This window comes from Rhynchophorus ferrugineus, unplaced genomic scaffold, assembly GCF_030347505.1.
Source record: "Rhynchophorus ferrugineus isolate W39M unplaced genomic scaffold, kcgeb_rfMv2 rfM7, whole genome shotgun sequence".
Taxonomy (NCBI): Eukaryota; Metazoa; Arthropoda; class Insecta; order Coleoptera; family Curculionidae; genus Rhynchophorus; species Rhynchophorus ferrugineus.
Window position 1 is genome coordinate 2,091,983 of NW_027472586.1, and position 23,785 is coordinate 2,115,767.

The following is a 23,785-nucleotide window of genomic DNA, read 5'->3' on the forward strand; positions in this document are numbered from 1 at the left end:
TAAAACAATAAACTTATTATTACAAAACTTTTGGACCAAATGAATACAAAAAGCCGAAATAAAGGTTCAGTTTATAGAAAATTTTTTCAACTCCCTAAAAATCTGAATGAACTGGATTTTGCGACATGTGGAATTGGTTTAAATCCGAATTGTAACTGACAAAACCAGCTAGCAGGTTTGGGTCTTTGCATCATCCTCATTTTTCTGTTCTTAGAATTGATACTATTAGAATTTCAAACTGATTTGGTTCAATCTGATAGAATATTGCGAGAACTAACATCATCCATTCATCCTCATTCAATAGCACTTATCCAATCTTCATTTTATTTTCATACCATATAAACACCATAAAACATACTGAGTTTGAAAATCGTTCGTTTTCGAACAAGAAATATATGTTCTGATAACCTTTAAAGTGTTTTTATTATTTGTTTAATGACACTTACGTCGTAAATTCTCGGGAAAACATCTACGAGGTTAATGGGTTTACGACGAATCAGTTGCTGGCTCAAAAGATCATCTTTTCCTTCAAAGCCGTTGAATTTTTTATTCTTCGTAACTCCATTCCTTTTCTAACATCATCTCTTTCATTTGAGAGGGAGTAGGAAACGATGAACACCCTCAAAGAGCTGCATATTCCTAAGGTTTCTGTGGATACTTATCGGACTAACAGTTATCTCTTAAATAATTATATTAAATTTTGTTTATATATTTTATAGACTGTTTATTAGCTTTGCCATTTTCAATCGGAATAATCACAAATATCAAGCAGCGGTTATAACCTCTTATATTTCATATCATTAATGTTTTGAAAAATTGACATTTGACAACTAGACGAATTGTATTACTTCTTCAGACAGCGTTGTGTCTCTTTTTGACTAGAATGAAATGAGAAGGAGAATGTTATCTGTTATTAAAATAAGTTTACAAACTGCAATAGGCAACATATTTTACATCATGATGACGTGAGTTCACTGATATTTTTTATAGACTATGGACGACATTTATAGGTTTGTTCGGTTATATATTCGAACGCATCAGACAGCATTGTGTCTCTTTTTAACCAGAATAACAGGTCAGTTGAAAAGTCCCCGGCCTAGCATATAGATGGCGCCACTAGAATTAAATCCATATGTTTTTTTAGTTCGCCCTAACCCTCAAATGATGCGTGTATAAATTTGGCAGTTAGTTTGTGAATTATAGCATTTTGAGTGAAGCAACTTTTGTTATTGTGAAAAAAAAATGGATAAAAAGGAATTTTTCGTGTTGATAAAATATTGCTTTTTGAAGGGAAAATACAGTTGAAGCAAAAACTTGGCTTGATGCCGAGTTTCCGAACACTGCCCCAGGACAATCAACCATCAAGGATTGGTATGCTAAGTTTAGACGTGGTGAAATGAGCATCGAAGATCGTGAACGCACTGGACGCCCAAAAGAGGTTGTTACTGACGAAGACATTTAAAAAATCTACAAAATGATTTGGAATGACCGTAAATCGAAACTGAATGAAATAGCAGACACTCTAAAGATATCAACTGAACGTGTACATCATATCATTCACGAATATTTGGGTGTGAGAAAGCTCTGTGCAAAGTGGGTGCTGCGCGAGCTCACTTTTGACCAAAAACAAAGACGAGTTGATGATTCGGAGCAGAGTTTGAAGATGATCAAGCGTAATAACAACATGGCTCCATCATTTCATTCCGAAGTCCAATCGACAGTCATCCGAGTGGACTGGTGTCGAACAACTGTCGGCTTGCAAGGTTATGGCGTCTGTCATGATCAACAGCGACTATTACATAGCGTTATTGGGCCGTTTAAAGGACGAAATCGCCGAAAACGGCCGCATTTGAAGAAAAAAAGTACTGCTTCAGCAAGACAATGCACAGTGTCAAAAATCCATGAATTGGGCTTCGAATTCCTTCCTCATCCACCGTATTCTCCAGAACTGGCCCCCAGCGACTATTTCCTGTTCTCAGATCTCAAAATAATGCTCGCTGGGAAGAAATGGCATCGAAAAGTTGGAGGGTCGCTATAATCAGTGTGTCACCCTTGAAGGGAATTATGGTGAATAAAAAAACTAATTTTGCCAAAAAAAAAGGTGTTTTACCACGGTAGGCCGGGGACTTTTCAATTGGCATGTTAAAATTAAAAGGAAAATATTGTCTGGCCTTTACAAATTGACGAATTTACAAATTGCAATGGGTAATACGTTCGATTTATTGATGTCAGTTGGCTATTTTGGATAGTCTATCGTCGTCGTCCACGTTCGAGTCGCAGGCAGAAGAACGTGTTCACCTTCCTTCGGATTAAGAGAATCGATATATAAGAACGATACACGCTTCAACCCTTTTCGACTATCGCCGAAACCTCCCCCCTCGTCCCCAGACCAGACGCGTCGCCCACCCCCACTCTCGGGCGCTTTCTGCGGCGCCATCCACCGCGGGTCTTTCCTGCGAGTCTGGCCGGTCGTCTGCGGGTTAGTGCACTCGGTGACGCGTCTGACAGCAGGATCGATCCCGTGGCGTTCTGGAGCAGTGGCGGTGGTGCGATTTTCCAGTCTGACGTTTCGTACGGCACGTGAGGTTCGTCGGGGTTGGTCGGTGGTGCTGCAACGACGTGGGCGAATCGGCAGCGAGATATCAAAAAGCCACAGTAAGTTTCAGTCGATTTCCTTTGGTGGACCATGTGATTATTTCCGTTCCGGGGGATGGGAATGTGATTCTCTATCAGTTTTCCACTTTTTCGGGCTTACGTTGTATTGCGCAATGTTATGTCTGTCTATCATAGGGAAATGGGAGATATTTTAACCGAAATCTGACCGTCATCTGTTACAGGATCGTTTTTCCTCCATTTTCTATCCTACGTCTTCGATTTGGGTGAGATTTTAGGCCGGCAAGTCTGACGGAGATAAATCGGGCGAATAGAGCAAAAATTTCGATCTGTTCGTTCGTTTTGTGAGTCGTCTTTGTTACGTGTATCTCTCGTTATTTTTATAGGTCCTATATCAGTATTTTAGTATTGTTTTTTTTCGATGCGTATATATACGTATTCTATATTTATTGATCTGGATATATTCTTATATCTGTTTATTGTAGTCTTACGTCTGTTTTGAGTTTTGTATTACTCTGAAAATCTGGCTGTTTTGGTTTTTAAATAACATCTCTTTTGGTGCTTAACTTGGATAGGATGAAAGCCATCATTACATATCCTTTTCTAGTGACTGTTGCCGTTTTCACCATACGTATCCATATGTTTTGATCAAACTTGAACTTTAATGATATTTTGTAGTAGTTTCTCATTTATTAACACGTCTACAAACTGTGAATACATTTTTAGCGTTTTTATGGGTGTTTTCTGAGAGTATAACAGGTCAATTGAAAAGTCCTCGGCCTACCTTAGTAAAATACATTTTTGGGAAAAATCAGTTTTTTTTATTCAACATAATTCCCTTTGATACGCTGGTTATAGCGACCCTCCAACTTTTCGATACCGTCTTCGGTGCTCCTTTCACCACGTCTAAACTTAGCATACCAATCCTTGATGGTTGATTTTCCTGGAACAGTGTCCGGAAACTCGCCATCAAGCCAAGTTTTTGCTTCAACTGTATTTTTTTCCCTTCAAAGAGCAATATTTTATATCCAGTTTTTTTCACAATAACAAGAGTTGTTTCACTCAAAATGCTACAATTTACGAACTAATGATCCGACAGCTGTCAAATTTATACATGCATCTTTTGAGGGTTAGTGCTAAGTAAAAAACATATTGATTTAATTTTAGTAGTGCCATCTATGTGTCACGCCGGGGACTTTACAATTGACCTGTTATATCCTGCTAAATGCTATGGAAACTATTAGGCCTGGTTTCAATTTTATACTGTTGGAATTCGAAACATATTTTTAATATCTCTTTTGGTGTAACTTGGATATGATCATTTCATGATCATTGTTGTCACACTTCCTCTTCTGGCCACTGTTCTATTTGTTTTATTTTAGTATATTGACGTTTTCACCGTTTGCATCCATATTTTTTGGCCAAACTTGAACTTTGATGATATTTTGTATTAGTTTCTCATTTATTAACACATCTACAAACTGTGAATACATTTAGACGGTTTTATGGGTCCTTTTCTGAGAGTATGTATGTATTTCTTGTTATATCTTCATGGATATATATCCTGCTAAATACCATGTAATGTAACACGTCTAGTTTTGATTGTTAGGAATAGTTGGTTTCCAATATCTATTCGCATTATTTTCTAACATATATCTTTTGGATACGATTGTTTCAAGGCCATCTTTCTTTATTCCATTCCCTCTTTTATAAGTTCGATTTGTTACTTTCTCACGTTTTAATATGCCCTTAGAGATTGTGAATTAATTTTGGGGGATTTTGTAGTAAATTTGAAGCTCCACAGTTCGAGCGTTTTCACCACAAATGGATATAGTGCTAACCAAAATGTGTGACTTTATTTAGAGTAAATGATAATATGATGGGGCTATGCCTGGTGAATACGATGAATGGGAAGGGGTGGCAGGATCATTCTTTTATGTTCAAGTTCGACATCAATCATGAATTAAGACTACTTTCCGCGATGCGCCGGTATCTAACACATATTCCATCGGAATTAGTCAGAAATAGTCATCTGTCACATGGTCCGTTTTATTACCAGTTGTTAGCACGATGCCGCTACGTTCGTTTTTATCTTGTTAGCTTTCGTCGAGGCGACAGAGACGGAACTATGATCATATTCGGCGTGTCTTTCTGCGGCACCAGAGTGCACGGAGCGAGTCCGGTGAAGACGGTCGCATTGGCGGACAAAACGTCGAGCGTGGCAGTGTTCGCGCGGCCCCACGACGTCCCCGCCATCTGGGGCGCGATGGTGAAGCGGAGCCCGTCGCTGACCGACTGTCTGGAAGGGGGTGACTGCGTGGACGCTCGCGACGACGTCCTCCTGGTGTCCACCGTATCGCTCAAGAAGAAAAACGTAAGCCATGTGTTCATTTAGTTAGTTATGTAAATAAATGAAGGTGGGTACTCGTTCTGGTCCAAATTTTTGTTTATTAATTACATCTTACATTAAATATGCTTAACTAGGAAACAATATCGCTATTTTACAGAAAAAATATCGATGTTTTAAAGAAAAAGTAAAAATACTCTCTAAATATTGTAAAAAACATTGTAATTAATTACCTATTTTATCGGCTGACAAAAATATCGATATGTCTCGATATTTTTCGGTCTCCCTACCTGGTACAATCTTAATTTACAAATTGATTTGTTACTAATGTCCTGTTGTTGTAGCAATGCGAGTACATGATTTATACATCAGTGTGTATTTCCTAAATTAAAATAAAACCAAACTACTTAAGCTAAAGTTAAGAATATACTTATAAACTAATACAAGTTCCTGTGGTTTGGTTCGCTTCAATCTTCTGATTTCTCGTGTGTTGTTCAGTAGCTTTATTCGGTCCAGGTTGCTAAATCATGAAATACATATATACGTAACGTCCAATAAAACAGCCATAACATCAAATATATGATAATTCCAACAAACATTCCCACACAGCATTCTACATACAGATGACACAGCTTTCTTTACCACCGGTTACAGTCCCGACGCCATCCGCGACAGACTTCAAGATCAACTGAACTAGGCGATTGCGTAGTACAAATTCTGACGGCTGCAGGTAAATCCGAGAAAAACTGAGGCTATTATGTTCGACCGCAAGAAGGAGTTCCGCGCTTATCGCCTCCAAATCGATATCCTATCCCCTGGCTCCTGAAGGTATCATACCTCGGTCTCCAGTTCGACCGCAGGGTCCAGTGGTCAGCCCAAATCCAGCACGCTATCTGCAAAGGCAATGGCGTGTACAGTCTACTCTTCCCACTGCCCTGTAGAAAAAGTAAACTCCCAATCACCCAGAAATATATATTTAAATGGCCATTTGTATAAAATGCTAGTCCGTGCAGTCTGCCTCTTCGGAGCACAGGTGTGGTACAGGTACGTCTCTGAGAGACAACTTGAACTACTCCAAGTGTTCCAATTCAAAAAAGTCCGCGCGGTACTCAACTGCCCATGGTTTATGAGGAACGTCAACACGTTCGTTTTAAACTCGGAACAGATATCTCCTTTCCATTGTATCCTAGTTAAAAAGACATATCCATTAAAACAACCAATGTACATAGCAGTCTTACATCATCAAATTTGATTTTATTGGATTATTATCAATAGTGTTTTGAAGAATTTTGCAATCATTTGGCAACATGGTTCACTAGTACCAGCCCAATCAACGCAGCAATACAGTCAAGGCTCAAAATATAAACAGCAGTCCTCGTATAGACAGTCGCATTATCCGAATTATCTGAAATGTAACTCTACCATGTTTTTTTCATGTTATTGTAATCTTAAGTCGATTCATCTGGGTACTTTCGGTTCCATTCGCCGAGCGTATATATTTAACCAGCTTCATTAACAACACAACACAATAAAAAACAAGTTTTAGTTGTTTGTTCCATTCGATATAACAAATTGTCCTAGTTTTAGGTAGATATGAATATGAATATATAGTGAAAAAATAAAAATATATCAACAACGTCATGAAGACGTTATCTCCTATAGGCTCTGGACTCTTCTACTATACAATTTTGGTTCTAATAAATTATTTTAATAAAATATCATATATACAGCTACTTTTTTCTTCTTCAGTCAGTCTGACAACGTTGCAATACAAGTTTTGCCAGAATATAAGCAACCCATGACGTATCCTAATCCCCTGTTTTTATAACAAAACTCTACTGATCTAAATAATTTTTAGGCTTATACTGTGAAACATTTCATTTGATTGATATCTGATCTGTGTTACTTCTAAAGAGGAATTATTGAAGAAATAAACTGACTCTTGTAAAAATGCTACTTAGTAATATTCATTTAAAGTTACACAATAATTTAAAAGAGTTCATTTTCTAATCAAACAAATCGCGCATGCTCAAATCTGGCGAGTAAGAAGGATCTTATTCATCCTAGAGGCATCAACATCTTCATGTGTACATATTCCGCTTTATTGTCTATTTATAATCTCACTGTAATCTGTAAACTTTAATTAATGATCATTTAACTAATAATTATTCTGCGAAAATGTTCAAGTGACAACCGATGCTATTGCAAACATTATTCACTCAAATTTCATAAGCTGAATTTTTAGGAATAGAAAAAATTAATCAGTTGCCGTCCTTTTCACAATAATTGCACCTTCATTCTCGTAAAGCAAGGGATATTTAAATATATTTACTGCTGTAGATAAATAGACTGCAGATAATGATATTTACTCTAGTTTAAACTATGATCAGATGGTATGTTTTATCTCTGGCGCCTTTATTTAAACCTGTTTAGTATATCTGAGTTGTGTAAATTATTTTCAGGCAGACAATTTTCTGCTTGAGCATATTGCGTTTTCGGTTGTAATATTTTTCAGTTCTTCAGAGTTTTCAGATACAAAATACTAATTATTATTATATTTTTTACTAGCGACCCGCCCCGGCTTCGCACGGGTGCAATGCTGATACTAAATTAAATACACTACAGAAAAAATATGAACGTTGTATATAAAAACATAGCGGCCCGCTCCGACTTTGCACGGGCATAAAATATATATGCCTATGTCACTCAATGAAAACATGATTAAAATCGATCCAGTATTTTTGGTTCATTCATTACTGCCCTTGGCCTGCACGCATTAAATTTGGAGTAAAACAATTCCTCTTCCCCTATACTTACTATGAAGATTTCCTGCTATCTTTGGAATATCTAAATTCATACAATTTTTATTACATTACACATTTTTAAACGCAAATTTTAAATTTGTAATATCTCCGAAAATATTTGTTTAATTTACATGCTGTAAGGAACCATATTGATCTATATTAATTGCACACTGTATTTAAGGTACTTAATTCGATAAGGATTAATGCCGTATTGCTTAAAATAGCTTCGTAAATAAGCCATTTTCTCACGTAAAAAGTAAACAATAAAAATGGTTAATGTGGGTTATCCCTAAAAGATAAACATATACCATCGCGGACTTTTTTGTAGACCTTTTTATGGTGTACAATACTGTAGTACATTAATTTGATCTAACTCGTAGGGTTAGGCAGCGTTTTTGTAAATTGCTAAATAAGCCTAAAAAATAGCTTAATTTACGACATCACGTTAGAAACCTCTAAAATTAGCAATGTTGCCTTAGTATATTATGCATGTATTATACATATAAACCTTCCTCTTGAATCACTCTATCTATTGATAAACCGCATCAAAATCCGTTGCGTAGTTTTAAAGATTTAAGCGCACATAGGGATATAGGGACAGAAAAGGCGACTTTGTTTTATACTATGTAGTGAAGAGATAGATACACATTAAAAATATTGCCGTCGTGGTTAGTTTAGAGGAAAGGTTCGATATCCTCGCTATTTGTAGAAGTAAGGTTCGATATCTTGGTTAACTTTAAAGAGTATGGTTAAGTTAAGGATATTTGAAGGGAAGTAACATGTTCTAAGAACTGATAAGAGGTTTATCATGATATTTATATTCTTTAAAATTAGTTGATAAAGTCAATATTTTTTAAAAAAATATATGCGAACGAAAATCCCAACTCGGAATACCTCTCATGACTTTGTTCTGAAAAATTTGTATTTTATTTATGTTACTCTTTGCAGAACATTCCCATAATTGAACTCCGTATGTCCATATAGGTTTCAGTATTTGCTTATATAATAGCTATTTATTATGTACTGATAATTATGATTGTCTTCCCATTAGCCAATATATTTTCCTATATTTCAATTCCAGTTCTTTTCTTCTTTATATGTTCCTTCCAGCAAAGTTTTGCATCAAGATTCATTCCGAGATATTTAACGTTTTTGCTTATAGTATTATTTAATGTTATTGGTGCTTGTACTGTCCGTTTATAGGTGAACTGAACATGCACAGATTTACTTTCTTTAATTTTTATTTTCCAAGCTTGTGTCCAATTATTTATGTTGTCACTTGCCTGTTGTGATTTTCGCGAGGCTTCTTTACTATTGTCTCCGATAGCTACAATCGCAGTATCATGAGCAAATGTAGCCATCTTAATATTCTCCATTTGTGGTATATCACGACTGTGGAGTAGATAAAGCATTGGTTCCAGCACACTTCCTTGTGGTACACCTGCTTTAGCTTCTTTTATTGTAGAGTAAGCTTCTTCTTGTTTAACTCTAAATATTCTGGCTGTATTGTACGATTTTAGTAGTTCGGTGTGTTGTTTTGGTAACATTTTCTGAGTAGATTATGAACAAGGTCTTCATGCCAAACCTTATCGATGGCTTATGCTACATCTAAGAGTATAGCTGAGCATACTTTTTTACTTTCGTAGGCTTTTTCAATAACATCTGTTATTCTGTGGACCTGGCGATTTGTTGAATGCTTGTTAATAAATCCAAACTGGTGTGTTGGTATTAGGTGTTTTCTCTCTATGATGTGATATAAACTGACATTTAGTTTCCCGATAACTATAAGGTTAATTTACGTTCTTAGTATTTTATTTGTAACGGTGGTTGTTACTGAAAAAAGTAACAGACAGCATCGTCAATTGACGATGGACTAGCAACAGATCGGGCATGTAAGTTGTACCGAGTACACCTGTTAAAAATAGCTGACGTACGAGTTATTCTCGGAGTTCCGCCGATGAGGAAACATCTGTACGCTAGGGAGGGCACGCTTCCCGAAATAAAATTTCTTCCGGTTCCTGTGTGACGTCATCGCTCCCGTAAATCACCAACACGGTGTCCCGCCGACGTTTATCGGCTCTTAATTGACTCGGCGCTGATAGAGGTCTGGCCGTTCGGCGATTATTGCTACCGTCTTTGGCTTCAGTCCGACTCAGTCTTTGCTCCAGGTTGATTTAAACAATTTTATGGTTTAGAGATAGTTGGTGAAATACGGTTTCATACTGTGCAACTTTCATCAATAGATATGATGACAGTAACAAGTAATCACAAAGATATTTATTTAGAACGATAACAAAAGATAGAAAGGCCCTAAAACATTATCTATTTTGAAATTATAACTGTGATTACTGGGATTTTAGTGGAAAGATTAAAGTAATAACGTTGCGAAACATTGACGTCACTTGGCAACTGTACTTAAAATAGTATTTCTGGCAGTCTACAACCCAACAAAGTCATTAAATGATTGGAATGGCGACATTAGTCGACAATCACAAAAATATTGTCCTCATAATTAAATATTATTAATAGTTTAATAAAAAATGCATTAATTTTCGTATCTAAATCTATATTGATAATTTATTTCGTAAAATATAGTCAGGAAATACAGTTAACTATCATTTTCAGTTATCAAGACACTAAATAGAGCCAATTACGTCATTGCTCAGTGACGGATTTTACAGGAATGTCAGAGAAGGGACAAATAATATCAATCAGTATATCCTGACGATCAAAAGAAAAATATACGTTTATTGAAAAAAATTGCGCTTTTGGTATCTCTTCCATAAATGGCAAAAGTATAGATGTATTTTATGGATTTTATAGATATATTCATATTTTCTTACTGTGCCAACTACGATCGTTCATATTATCAACGTCCATACACGCTATACACTTTAAAATTCATTATGAATAACGAAATACATTATTTTGTTAATTAGCTGTATACTGACGTCATATGATATCGTTTTTTTGAAAATCTTTATTTCTGGTAAAAATAATATATTTTAAATAAATAACAAGTACAATAGAATGTTATAGTTTGATTTTTCAAAATTATTATTTATAAATTCTTATTTAACAGCCAAAAAAATAAATAATTACTTTTCCATCTACCTTGGTACGGTACCAGTTCGACCATTCGATCGTAACCGACATATCGACGAAGATGCGTCCATCTGTTGGTCGGTGGTGCTGCTGGTTTGGTGCGATATCTATTAAATATTTGCGTTCAAGCCTGTTATCCGTATATACTGATGACATCATCTAGAATTGCGTAATGACACCCAGCGCTTGTTTTTAAAAAAATTTCTTCCATATTTCCGTTTTCAACGGTATAATGATGACTTGATTGTTCGTAGAAAAATTGGCCTTTTTCAACTTTGAACTTTCGCTAGTTACACTTTTGTTAATTGTAAAATATTTATCCAACGTTTGCTCATAATGGTAGAAAATGAAATACTAATTGACTAAACTAAACTAATCTAAAAGTAAATTGTGGATGTTATATAAAGAAACGAAATGATGAATAGTTTAATACCAATAATGCTCTAGGAACCAAATATGTCGCAATAAAAACTTTTAAAAAGTCACCGAAAATGAATATATAGTCCAAACGTTCTTAAATCTCTACCGAAATACCAGGTAACCTAAATCCGATAAACAGATGCCAAGTTAACAAAATTAAAGCGAATCTGCTGAACGTTGCCAGTTTTATATGCATTCTATATTCTCTATATTTTGCAAAATTAATAAAACCTTTGATTTTGCACCGAGGTTAAAATAACTCACTAGAAATCTGACTCTTATTTTACATCTATCTCAACATCCAAAAGTGCTAAATTGATTTAATTATGACATTTTAAAATAGTAAAAAAATATTCGTCAATGTCATAAATATCGGTAAAAAGGAGCTCGGCCATCCAGCATTTTAAATATGTTTTTAAATGGTAATAATTATAATCGTAAGTAATTACAACTATAAATATCGTTATAAAAACGTAAAACGTACACAATGTTAATAAAACGCATATAATGTTATCACAACACTTCACTTTATTGACAACCTACAAAGTTTTGCAACATTTATTTGAGAACTTATCACTTCGCAATTGACGTTTAAATTAGAGCAAGGAATGGTAATATTTATTTTAAATTGTCAAACGTCAAATACTTGGATATATTAATTTTTATATTTAATACCAGTTCGATCATTCGATCGTAACCGACATATCGACGAAGATGTATTTCAATTTTAATATAAATTTTGAAAATTAACAAAGTAATTGTTTCAAAATATGTAAGTAATGAGTATTAAAAACTGGATCTTAAAAACAATTAGTCCTTGGGAAATTCAAGAGGTGGCGCCAGTAACATCGAAAAAAAAAAAATTGTTTTCGTTGAGGTTTTGTTCTTCATAGATAGTAATTTTAATATTATTAGAGACTTTTTTTTTGTCTCTATTCTGATTTATTTCTACACCCATATAACAGATACACTACTACACACTGGAACAAATACAAAGAAAATGACATTGCACAACCCGCCTATTTTATAATTGTCGGTAAAACAGCGGTCATTCGTAGTCAAAAGCCATCTTTTTACTTCATTCAGTTCATTTTAACGTCAGTGTAAAAAATAGTCATCAGTTACTACACATAATCAGTGTTAGACACGTTAAAATATTATAAAAAATAATAAACATGTAGTAGCTGTTATTATTTTTCGGTGAGTCATGAAAAAAGCGAAAAAAAACCTGACTGGATATTTAAACAGCAATTAAAACATCCACACAAGCAATTCTGCTGTGACAAATCGAGATTAACCGTTGGCTTCCTATTCTGTTATTGGTGCTCGGAGTGAACGGTACTGTTTGAAATTTTTTTTAGAGGTTAACGCGTCTTCCAAGGGTTACAGCGATCGATATTCATCCGGTAGTGTCGAACGACAGTGATCGATTGGTTGAAGTTCAAACGTGCAAATCAATTTGTTTATTCGTCCTTATAGCTCGATAATTTCAAGTACTATTCAGAGGTTCACCGTAGAATCGGAATCTTATCGCTATTTATTATTTTCAACGGCATTAAGGAGAATTCGCTTATCAAGGGGAACAGTGTGGAGAGAGAAAAAAAAGATAAAATCCAGTCTAAGTATACCGATGATTTCGTACTTTACGCTGTGTCGGCTTGATGCTTGTGTTATGAGTGAGTGAGGTGATCATGAACGAAGCGGAAGAATTGAACAATAACGTGATGAAGTTACACGGGGTGACCGAAGGGGAGACGTCGGATTTCGCCTATCATCCGAAGTACGAAGACAGGCAATACAGCACGGAGAGTTACGAGGATGAATCAAGCGTAATCAATAGTTTCATGCAGACATCACACGATGAAGTTAGTTGAGTTTCTGTTTAATTTGTGTGTTGTTCCTTGGTTGGTACTAAATAAGGAGTATGTTCGACGAAAATTTTCCTTTTCTAGAATCAGAATGGAGGTTCGTCGGTCTTATACATAATAATCTTTTATTTATCTATTATACTGATGTATTTAGATGTTTTTTCTTGATAATTATCAGCATTTTTTTAATTATGTCTCATCAGAAAGTAATTTATGATAAGGATAACGTTCTCGGTTCACCTGGCGAGTGAAAAAGTAATTTACGTTTTTTAAAATTGGGTTTAAAAGATTATTTTGTTGTTTTGATAATTATATGTTCATTTTGTCGGGGCGAATGGTTTGGCGATAACAGTTTTGTTATTTTGTGATAATGTGTGACCACATGTACCTTTAGATGGCTGGTTAAAACATTGGGAAAGTTGGATATGCGGTTATGCAGCATCTTTTATAGAATTGAGACCGTTACCCATGCGAATATTATTTATTTTTGTCTTTGTTTAATGAATTTTGGCGAACTGGTGAATCAACTCTGATAAGGACTTATATCATTACACTTAAATAATACACCAGGAGTTGTGTACAGCAACAGGGAAAAAGAAAAAAAATAATCAGAAATAATGCTAATATTCTCTGTTCACCTGATGAGTGAAAAAATAATTTAAGTTGTTTTAACGTAATTGTATTTAAATGATTGTTTTGTTGTTTTTATAATTATATGTTCATTTTGTTGGGGTGAATGATTTGGTGGTAAAAGCCTTGTTACTCCGTGATAATGTGCGGCCATGTGTACCTCTAAAGGGTCGGTTAAGACATTGGGAACGTTGGATATGAGGTTTTACCCGATTCCCGAGATCAATCTTTCTAGGAATGATCGTTTCTAGTCGTTACAGTTAAATAAAGCTCTTGGGGTCCATCGACAGTAGACCAAAAGTTCTTTGCGATGGTTTCCCGAAAGAAAATACGCTTATTCAAGACTGAACATGGGTTTATTTCGTTACAGGCTGAAGCTAGACTATGGGCGAAGAGGCAGGCGCGTGCGGAAGCGCGCGAGATCAGGATGCGGGAGCTGGAACGCATCCAGAAGGAGCAGGAGGAGAACGCGGACAGGCAGTTCGACATGCTGACGGCGGCGGCCGCGGAACCTCCCGTGGGTTCCACCAGGGTACGCGCCACCACCGTGAGGCACAGGCCGGCGAGTCGCCGGAGCTCCGAGGACTCGCTGGAGGACGGTGGGGGAGGCGGAAACTTGCGGGAATTAAGGGTAAGTCACCGAGAAAATAGAGGTTCAACTCTATGCGTAATTTCGGAGTAACGTTTCGCGACGTCCGATATATTTGCAACGTTGCCAGTTGTTGAAAATTATAGTACATTTGAAGATTATAATATAAATAGAATAAATTATTTTTACAGTAAAATTTCAAGTTAAATATTTTTGGTACATTATTCATCTCCTATAATATAAAAAATGTGATGAAAAACCACTTATAAACATCTAAAATCTACCTATCATACCTATAAATGGTATCATTACTACCTACCATTTATAATCAAAATATGAACAGTACAAGAACAAATAAACTATTACGGACAAAATTTTTAACCTTACAAAACAAAGCTCCTACTAATACTATCAGTACTAGTGAAATCCAAAATGGTTCTTGTAGTTCGTTCGATTGTACTTCTCGATTGCTTGTAAATGGCAACGTCGCAAAATCAGGCGGAAACTACCGAAGTTTACCAAATGCTGGTTAGGATTCTTCGGAAACAGCCACTACTACTTTGAACTTATTACGTATTTTAATCGCTATGCTCAGAGCCTCGAATGCATTTGATTAATTTAGGGATGTCGACCGTGGAGAAAAATATCGATATATATTTGTTAATTTTTTTTTGGGCGCCATTTTCAGCGCGTTTTATGATTTAGCGATTATAACCCCATTTATCAGTCTATGGGATGAATAAGCCCGCGTTTTTCCCTCTGTTCGCGACCTACTCCACTTTCGCGAACGAGCTAGTTCGAGTTACTCATCAGGATCTACCTTTGTCGCGTTAGAAATCGATTTATTTTTAAACCGCCGCGATTCTCTGGATGGGTTTCAAAAACGCGTAACCGCGACACTCATTCACCACCGTCACCAACATGCGAACTAACACGATACTGAGCCGTCCGATTTTCCAGCACGAGCTCAAGGAGGTCGAAGAGAAATTCCGGAAGGCCATGATAGCGAACGCCCAACTGGACAATGACAAAACTTCACAGACTTACCAGCTGGAACTTCTGAAAGATCGGTAAGACCAATATTGCTTAGACTACAGGGTGGAAGTGGACGGGGTGGAGTATATGATTGGTTACACGAGCGCATGCGCACTTAAAATGAATAATACTTGAATTTAGTTTGGTTATGTGTGATGTTGCACATGCGCAGAATGAACCAATAATATACTATAGTTCTTCCAATAAAACAGTCAATGCACGTCATCAAAATTTATAATGCAACGTTGCCGCGCCAAATTTAAGTTTTCGTTTATTTTGACCCAGCCAACAAAATACTAACGTAAATAAACTAATGAAACAAAAGTAACGTTATAAAATACAATTTATTTTAACATTATAGTACATCTAATGCATATTTATTGAAGGACTTGAAGGGCTATACGCCTTGTTCACCGTTCTGTATTCGACATTATTTCCACTAACGTCATCGTGAGCCTAATGTATCGCGTTCCCTTCCAGATTAGAGGAATTAGAAGAGGAACATTCGCAGTTAAAGAGAGAGCATAGGGACAAATGTAGGGAGCACGACCAGTTGAAAAGGCTGTGCGCCCAGCTCAAGGACGACGTGTGCGCTCTAAAGTTCGAGGTGGAGGAAAGAGACAGGCTGATCGCGGAAAAAGGGTTGGTTATAGTGGTGGGGGAGCCGGATGAGGAAGGCGAACCCCCGAAGAAAGCTCTGGTCCAGGCCGATAACGCCAAGTTGTTGGAGGGAGCGGGCGATGGCAGTCTAGGTAAGCATAATGAATCCCAACCGAGTTAAATCGATCACTAAAACGAACCCTACCATTCCAGACGTACGATTAGCTAAATTCGCAAAGGAAAAGACTGACCTGCAAGACCAGATCAGCAGTTTGAAGCTGGAACTGGAAGAAGAACGAAGCAGGCGACGAAAATCGGGCTCCAGCGGCTTGATGAACGGCCCTTCGACAGATTACGACCTTGACGACCAACAGAGTACGTAATTTCGGGTTCACCATCCTCCTATCAGTTATTTTATTCGTAACGTTCCCAGGAGAAGCCAACAAACAACTGGCAGACTTCAAATTCAGGGCACAGAAGGCGGAACAAGACGTCGCAACACTTCAGGCAACCGTCGCCAGGTTGGAGAGTCAAGTAATCAGGTATAAAACGGCGGCCGAGGTCTCCGAACAGTCGGAGGAAGCCCTGAAAGCCGAGAAGAGGAAGCTGCAAAGAGAGGTCAGTATCATCTGGCCTGGAGTTAGCATGAGTATTTTTTACGTGCCCGTTCGTTTTTAATTAGATCAAAGTCGATGAAAATGAAACAAAAAAACACGTGAATACCGATTCACGCGACGCCTCTAACTGGATTAAGTGTAACCGGATTTTTATTTTTACGCGTCACATTTCAAAGGAAATATCCTCGACGCTAAGCCTGTTTATTTTTTTACAGATCTTATTTTGCGCATTTTCTTTTTTTTTTCAGAATGTCCAATAACTAGTTTTAAGCTGACTTTAATCAACTCTTGCTATGGTAATTACTAACAAAACACGCCACAATGTGCATCGTTTATTGTTTTCGTCCTATACATGGCACACTACTATTTTTAAAACCTATCTTACATTATCACACTACTTACAACCGATTCCAGTCCAAAAAATAGGAGTGCATTACGAGACCCCTATTTGATGGACCGGTTCCGAGTATTTCGTGTCGTTGTGGATGATATGTCTGATGATATGTATGTAGGTGAACAACATGTCTCAAAAAATAATGTTGTTGGAGGCTTCGACGTCCGCCTTGAGACAACAGCAGAAGCGACTGTACCAAAGAACGATCACCGGCTCCCTTGTGTAGTTTAGTCTTGTAAAAACCTTGTAGATGATAGTGTAATGTACCCATTTACTGATTTTATTTTCCTTAACTCTGATAACATACCTGAATGCGAATAATATTGTTTTGTTGGAGAATGGTTCGATTAAGGCCTAAAAGTTATATTTTTTATTACATACATATGTTTGTATAGGATACGAAGAAGTTTCCAGAATTTTTTAACATATTTGTTAAGTTGTTTATTTATCATTTCGTGCTAAAAACGATTGGAAGCCAATAATTTGGAGGGGAATGGAGGCTTCACGGTAGTTTCAAAGATTTTATGAAAAAACAAACAGCTTTGGCAGTTTTTTTAATTATTATCTAATTATTACATTGTTACTAGTCGTTTCCAACTAACCTAAATTTGTCTTTATGATAACTTAAATCTAGATATATAACTAGGAGGACCCATCGGCCCTATCTCAGTCTCTGGTGAAATAATGTTTATACAAGTTACTGCTGTATTTTTTTATTATATGCACCTCACTACATGACACTACACAAGATCAGATGGTTTGATTTTTTTGAGTCTGCGTCCCGCTCTGGTGTTGTCCAAAAGCTGCAATACTTCGATATTCTCATGAGAATGGAGTCTTTCCTTATGCCCCCTTGCGATTCTCTTGATTTCTTGACTGACTGTGGGTATCTGAAGGTCTCGACGTAGGAGGTAGTCAGTCCTGTAGTATTTGGTCTGCCCGCTTCTCAGGACTTTGTTCTGAAAAATTTGTATTTAGTTTATGTTACTCTTTGCAGAACATCCCCATAATTGAACTCCTTATGTCCATATAGGTTTCAGTATTTACTTATATAATAGTAATTTATTATGTACCGATAATTGTGATTTTCTTCCAATTAGCCAGTATATTTTCCTATATTTCAATTCCAGTAATTTTCTTCTGTATATGTTCCTTCTAGCGAAGTTTTGCGTTAAGATTCATTCCGAGATATTTAGCGTTGTTGCTATATGGAATGGTAGTATTATTTAATGTTATTGGTGCTTGTACGATCTGATTGTAGGTGAACTGCACATGCACAGATTTACTTTCGTTAATTTTTATTTTCCAAGCTTGTGTCCAGTTATTTATATTATCATTTGCCTGCTGTAATTTTCGTGTGACTTCTTCACTATTGTCTCCAACAGCTATAATCGCAGTATTATCAGCAAATTAGATATTACTGGCAGCAGTGATATATATCTGTAGGCTTTTATTTCGTTTGGTAGCTTTGGCAGTTGTATAAATTATTCTGTATGGACCCGAGATTGTGAAAATATTATTGTTTAAGCACCTTTTATTTGAACCATTTCAAGCATTATGCGCTTAAGACAAATTCGGTTTGTTCCTCTTAAACGCAGTAAAAAATTTCTCACGGATTGCCTTGATGAAATCGACTTTTTGGATAAAAAAATCCTGACGCACGAACGGTATAAAAACTGAATATTTTCCCCGAGTGCCGACTATGTAATTCTATAAATTCTGGAAATTTTTATAGTTATTCTGATTATATATGTATGAAGGGAATGTTGTAACTAAACATAATTACTTTGCATTGTTTGTTTACATTGGTTTTATGATTCTATGAAATGGAACACAGTTTAACAATAATCTCAAGCTTTTTTGTTGGGTTTGTCATTTCAATGTATGAAAATGTGGAAATCGTTATGAAAATGACCTCGTTATTTCCATATTTATCTACATATATTTGGCGTAGCGAGAATCTTAACGCATTTCGTCTTTTTTAGGCCAGGGAAGCTCAAAGCCGAGCCGAGGAACTAGAGACCTCCAACACTCATCTCCTGAAGCGCCTGGACAAACTTAAAAACGCCAAATCGGCCTTGCTGAAGGAACTTTGATAATAAAAACGCTCCGAACGTTTATCATCATCAGTGAGACTGCGCGGTCTATAATATTTTCTCGTTTTATTCAAAAAGTCGATCGCGGGAGGCTTCTACGGATCACAGTGGATCCGTAGCGTCGATGTAATAGAAACCGTTTTCTATTGAAGCCTTCCCGCGTTCTATCCATTAGTGAATGAATATGTATCTACTAACCAACAAAATTATTATTTATTTCTATCTGTGAATAAGCCATAATCAGATTACATTTCCTTTATTCCCACCGAAGACAAATGAAACTATTTATTTGCTTAGAGTTTTAAGTGTCCCTATTTTGTATATATTGTGTAAACTATTAATGAGTAATTTTAATAGTGATACAAAACACGAGAAGAAAAAATGCGAAACTCGACATTAAAAAAAAATAATCAAATTCGCTTGCTGAAATTAGTAACAAAAAAAAACCACTAAAACGCTTTTTTCGTATTGACTGTAGAGGAGTCAGCTCAAAAGAAAATGTCCAGGAAACAGTTGTGATTTAATGTTGTGACTTGTCGGCTCAAAAATCGTTTCGAGTATATTTTTTCTTGTATCGAGACTTAAACCGTATAAAAGAAAAGACATAGATGTGCCACACGAATATTTTTTTAATCGACCATGTCCCTGACGCAGGTCAAGCCTTCGAAAACCAAATTTGTTCGTTTATATCCTCGGGTCCTCGTAACGTATAAATGAAGAAATTTGCGTCGTTTCCGTTAAGTCCTTTGGCTAGAGCAGTAGCGGCTTCACGTTGAGGCGGGATGATGACCGAAAGGGGCTCTCGCGAGGAAAAATTGCTTTTTTTGTAGTCAGAACTGGACCAGTGCCGGTCAGTAAAAAAAAACCTGTAGTTATGTAAATATATGAAATATGTGATTTTTTCTGTATACTTTACAATAATCGTTTTTTTTTGGTAAGAGGTATTTGAAAAATAAATATTAACTAATTTTTATAAGTGTTTTATTGTTACGAACCTACATCTGTCGTCGGTTTCTTTCTCAAGTTCAATCGAGAGATGCTGTGACACCTTCACCATTTTCTCCTTCGACAATTTAATATAATACTAGATAATGGTTCACATTACACATTAAGACTGCCCGTTATGTTCATTAGCTAAAACTGCAGGAAAGAGGTTCTCGTGAGGAACATTTGCTTTCAGAACTGGTCACAACAATCAAAAGATGATATACACCTTCACCATTTATTTCCCTTTGCTAATTCAACATCACATACTAGATAATGGTTAACAAAATATATCAAAAGCTAAGGAATAGAATAGAGCATATTCGAATGTTACCGAACTTATCCGAACACGACAGTTGTGTTAGTTGACAGATAATCCTTAAAGTATGGTTGTTACATTTTCGTTAAAATTTTAAAAATTACCATGGTTCGTGGACGTTTAACCGATATATTTTTAAAAGAAAGATATGAAAAGGATAACCAGTACATCAGAGTATACGATACCTATACCAGAGATTACAACAGTAAGTTATCTGGCGAATTTCGTCAAAAATAGGCACGAAAAGTTTTAAGGTACGACTATCACACCGAAATTTTACTCGAAATATGAATCCGGCGAGATGGGCGACGTCAGCACGGAACTACTAGAGAACATAATAGCCGCAAAGGATTTCGGACCGAAGAAAAAACATCAGTGGCCCGAGACCACAAACCAAAGGTAAAAAAACGCCTCGTTATCGTCAAAAACCGCAAATTTCTTGTTACAGTTACGGTTGGTTCAGCGCGCCGTTGATAGAGGTGGACAAATCCGACCCGAGATTCTATTTTCCCAGGCTAGAGAACGAAATCACCAAACACGGTTTGAAAATGTTACAGAGCAAAGATCGTAGGAAATAACGACGGGCCGTATATGTTCGGTTGCCTTAACGCTGAATCAGAAGAATAATATCAAAAGTAAGGAATTTAATTCAATATGCCTCTCTTGTAATAACAATTTATTTTTTAAATATTATTTTTTATATGTTGTGGTCCTTAAAATATGACGTTTTTGATTAAAAATTAACACAATTTTCCAATATTGTATATTTGGTTATGTATCTATTACATTACTATCAATTGTCATATTTAAATTTGACATATGAGTATCAGGGAAGTTTTAAAGATTAGACCGTTGTGCCTGCTTCATTAAAATTTTTGGATACATCTAAAATGATGGCTCCAGTTTGACTACCATTTATAAGTGCCTGATGGATGGTTACTGCGACGCGTCCCGCTTGATGAAGGCTTGAGCGTCTGGCACGGAATCCGAATTGTTCGTCAGGAATTCTGTGGTGCGCGTCAATGAAACTGTTTAGAGCGTGTAATATTGCTTTTTTGGGCAAGTAGGCCTGTAGTCGGAAGGTTTTGATTTGGCTTTTCTTGGGAATAAGAGCGACAAGCGCGTTTCCGTTTTTTTTTTGGGAATTACTTTAACCTCAGGATGGAGTTAATGATATTAGCAAGTTCTGAAAGTTGCTTGCTGGTGAGGTTTTTCAGATAGTTTGCTGTGATTCCATCTGGGCCTGGAGCTTTTTGCAAGTATAGACGTTTTATTGAGGTCTCTAGGAGAGACTATGCCCGTTAGAAGATGTTTTGACGGGAAGTGAAGGGAAGATTCAAAAAAGAAATAAAAATCAATGATCTCTGTAATTTACAGAATATTCCAATAGAAGATTTAAAAAAGAAATAAGAATCAATGATGTCCGTAATTTACAGAATGTTCCAAATAATAAAATTATTGTTTTTGGTAATCCAAAAAAGTTAGTTTTAAATAAAACAATAATAACAAATAAATGTATACTTTTTTTCAGTAAAAAAGATATCCATAAGCTTACATAAAAATCTAACTACTTATTTCTAGCACATACACTGACAGGCACTTAAAGAAAACTGATTTGATAAAAAATAATAATTAATCCACGGTTTAATAAGTTATAATTATGCTACAGACACTCGCATTCGATCATTTTCACTTCTCCATTCCGTTAACTATTAATTATTTGATTGCACGTTTCAGTTTTTTAACTAAATATAGTATTTCGTTCAGAGTTTGTTGGATTCGCCGTTTTTGCCGGCGATCTTCTTGTTGTTTCTGCCGCAATTCATCACGAACGCTACACAGACGACCACGAAGAACACCAAATAGAAAACTAGCATGGCAATTGGTACGTTTCCGTAGTCGAACAGCAGGTTCTGCGACGGCAGGTACCCGTAGTTGAAGAGAACCTGGGTACCGTTTGGCGGAGGACACGGTAGCTGGACGATTATGTCTTGGTGTTGGACCTGAGGACGTGAATTAAGGTTATGTTAATAATATTGTTGATAGTAATCAAGCTAGCGGTTTTTTCTTTATATCAATTGTAATTGGCTTTGCTTTGTGACGGTTCGAGGCTATGATATTGAGGTTATGTGAATGAAATTTGATTGTTATTTGTTTTATTGTTTTGGAAACCTTCATATAGTCTATTCAAAGTAGCAGTGTGCTTACATTATCAAAATGTATAATGTGTTGCCTATTGCAGTTTGTAAATTTGTTTTAATACCAGACAATATTTTCCTTCTCATATTATTCGACTTAAAAAGAGATGCAATGCTGTGTGATAAGTTCGAACGTATAATCGAATCAGCCTGAAAAAATCGTTCGGTTGTCAAATGTCTGCAAAATTATTCATTAGTGATAAAATGTTATAAACAGGTAAACGCTTGTTTTCAAAAAAAAATACACAGTAGATCAAGTGGCTGAATAATATAGCCACAAAGTATAACATCTTCCTCCCTATCCCTGCATGTTCAATCAAATCCAATTGTTACTGAATGTGACAAAAAATTGTAATAAACAGGCAAGAACCGTTTGGATATGTGGAAAGCAACACCTTTTGGTTTGGATAAACATCAGACACACAGACGATGACATTGATAAATTGTGGAATTGTGAACTAGTGTTAGATTGGATATTAACAGCTTAGTTATTGACTTGAATAGTGGCTCATGATGTGACAGTGGGTGAATGAAACTTTCTGGATGTGGGATTATGATTCAATGCTGACAATATCAAGACAGAGTGATGAGAGTGGAAACAATTAAAGGTCCCCTCCAGGGGATACCATAGGTGGTTTAGAATCTAAATAGAATAAAATAACACTAACCTACAAACTATTGTGACTCTGTGGATTAACTGTTATTTAAATCCTTTGTTAATATTAGATGTACTGTAATGTTAAAATAAATAATATCTTATAACATTTTTGTTTCATTATTTTATTTATATTAACATGTTGCTATATATCGAAGCTAAAATAAACTAAATGATCGGCTGTTAATTGCGACAACATTGCACCGTTTTGACGTCATAAATTGTTATGACGTGAGTTCACTGCTAATTTGGATAGACTATAGAAAACTATTGCAAGTTGTTTTAGAAGTATTAAAGTAAAAAATGGTATAAAGGCGACTTACTTGTTTATTTCTACACACCGGGGCTCCAGAACTGCTCTCCAAGGCTTCCTGGCTGAGTTCGCGGTTCAAGACAAACGGCAACAACCAAGAGGTGGGACTCACGTGTCTTAACCAAAACACGTACGGAGTCATATCCCTGGAAAAGTCAGTGTAGATAATCACCATCGCCGCTAACAGAAATTAACCCT

At 36.2% G+C, this 23,785-nt stretch overlaps 3 protein-coding genes across 22 annotated transcripts in view; 2 read left to right on the forward strand and 1 right to left on the reverse strand.

Moving 5' to 3' along the window:
- Positions 1-20,091, forward strand: part of LOC143200144 (leucine-rich repeat flightless-interacting protein 2) — a 46,051-nt gene extending 25,960 nt beyond the window's left edge. For 8 of the 19 annotated variants that reach the window (XM_076410532.1, XM_076410529.1, XM_076410530.1 and 5 more), the window contains 6 exons: positions 14,158-14,418; positions 15,337-15,446; positions 15,892-16,163; positions 16,225-16,386; positions 16,445-16,629; positions 19,008-20,091. In XM_076410532.1, coding sequence (XP_076266647.1) covers positions 14,158-14,418; positions 15,337-15,446; positions 15,892-16,163; positions 16,225-16,386; positions 16,445-16,629; positions 19,008-19,118 — 1,101 coding nt within the window. In that variant the 3' untranslated portion in view covers positions 19,119-20,091. Of the gene's footprint in view, positions 1-338; positions 2,656-4,474; positions 4,988-5,009; positions 5,031-12,599; positions 13,155-14,157; positions 14,419-15,336; positions 15,447-15,891; positions 16,164-16,224; positions 16,387-16,444; positions 16,630-16,876; positions 16,925-17,140; positions 17,281-19,007 lie in introns of those variants that run through there. The other 11 variants (XM_076410536.1, XM_076410538.1, XM_076410527.1 and 8 more) reach the window with 10 other exon arrangements.
- A 389-nt stretch (positions 20,092-20,480) lies between these two features.
- On the forward strand, positions 20,481-21,127 carry LOC143200152 (uncharacterized). Its single transcript, XM_076410549.1, has 3 exons — positions 20,481-20,626; positions 20,676-20,820; positions 20,870-21,127. Exons 1-3 carry the CDS (start codon positions 20,527-20,529, stop codon positions 20,997-20,999), a joined length of 375 nt encoding a protein of 124 aa, XP_076266664.1. The 5' UTR covers positions 20,481-20,526; the 3' UTR covers positions 21,000-21,127.
- A 797-nt stretch (positions 21,128-21,924) lies between these two features.
- Positions 21,925-23,785, reverse strand: part of LOC143200142 (ATP-binding cassette sub-family G member 8) — a 46,222-nt gene continuing 44,361 nt past the window's right edge. For both annotated transcript variants that reach the window (XM_076410521.1, XM_076410520.1), the window contains exons 16-17: positions 23,598-23,733; positions 21,925-22,424 (exon numbers count right to left, since the gene is read on the reverse strand). In XM_076410521.1, the coding sequence (XP_076266636.1) occupies positions 22,185-22,424; positions 23,598-23,733 (376 nt within the window). In that variant the 3' untranslated portion in view covers positions 21,925-22,184. The remainder of the gene's footprint in view (positions 22,425-23,597; positions 23,734-23,785) is intronic.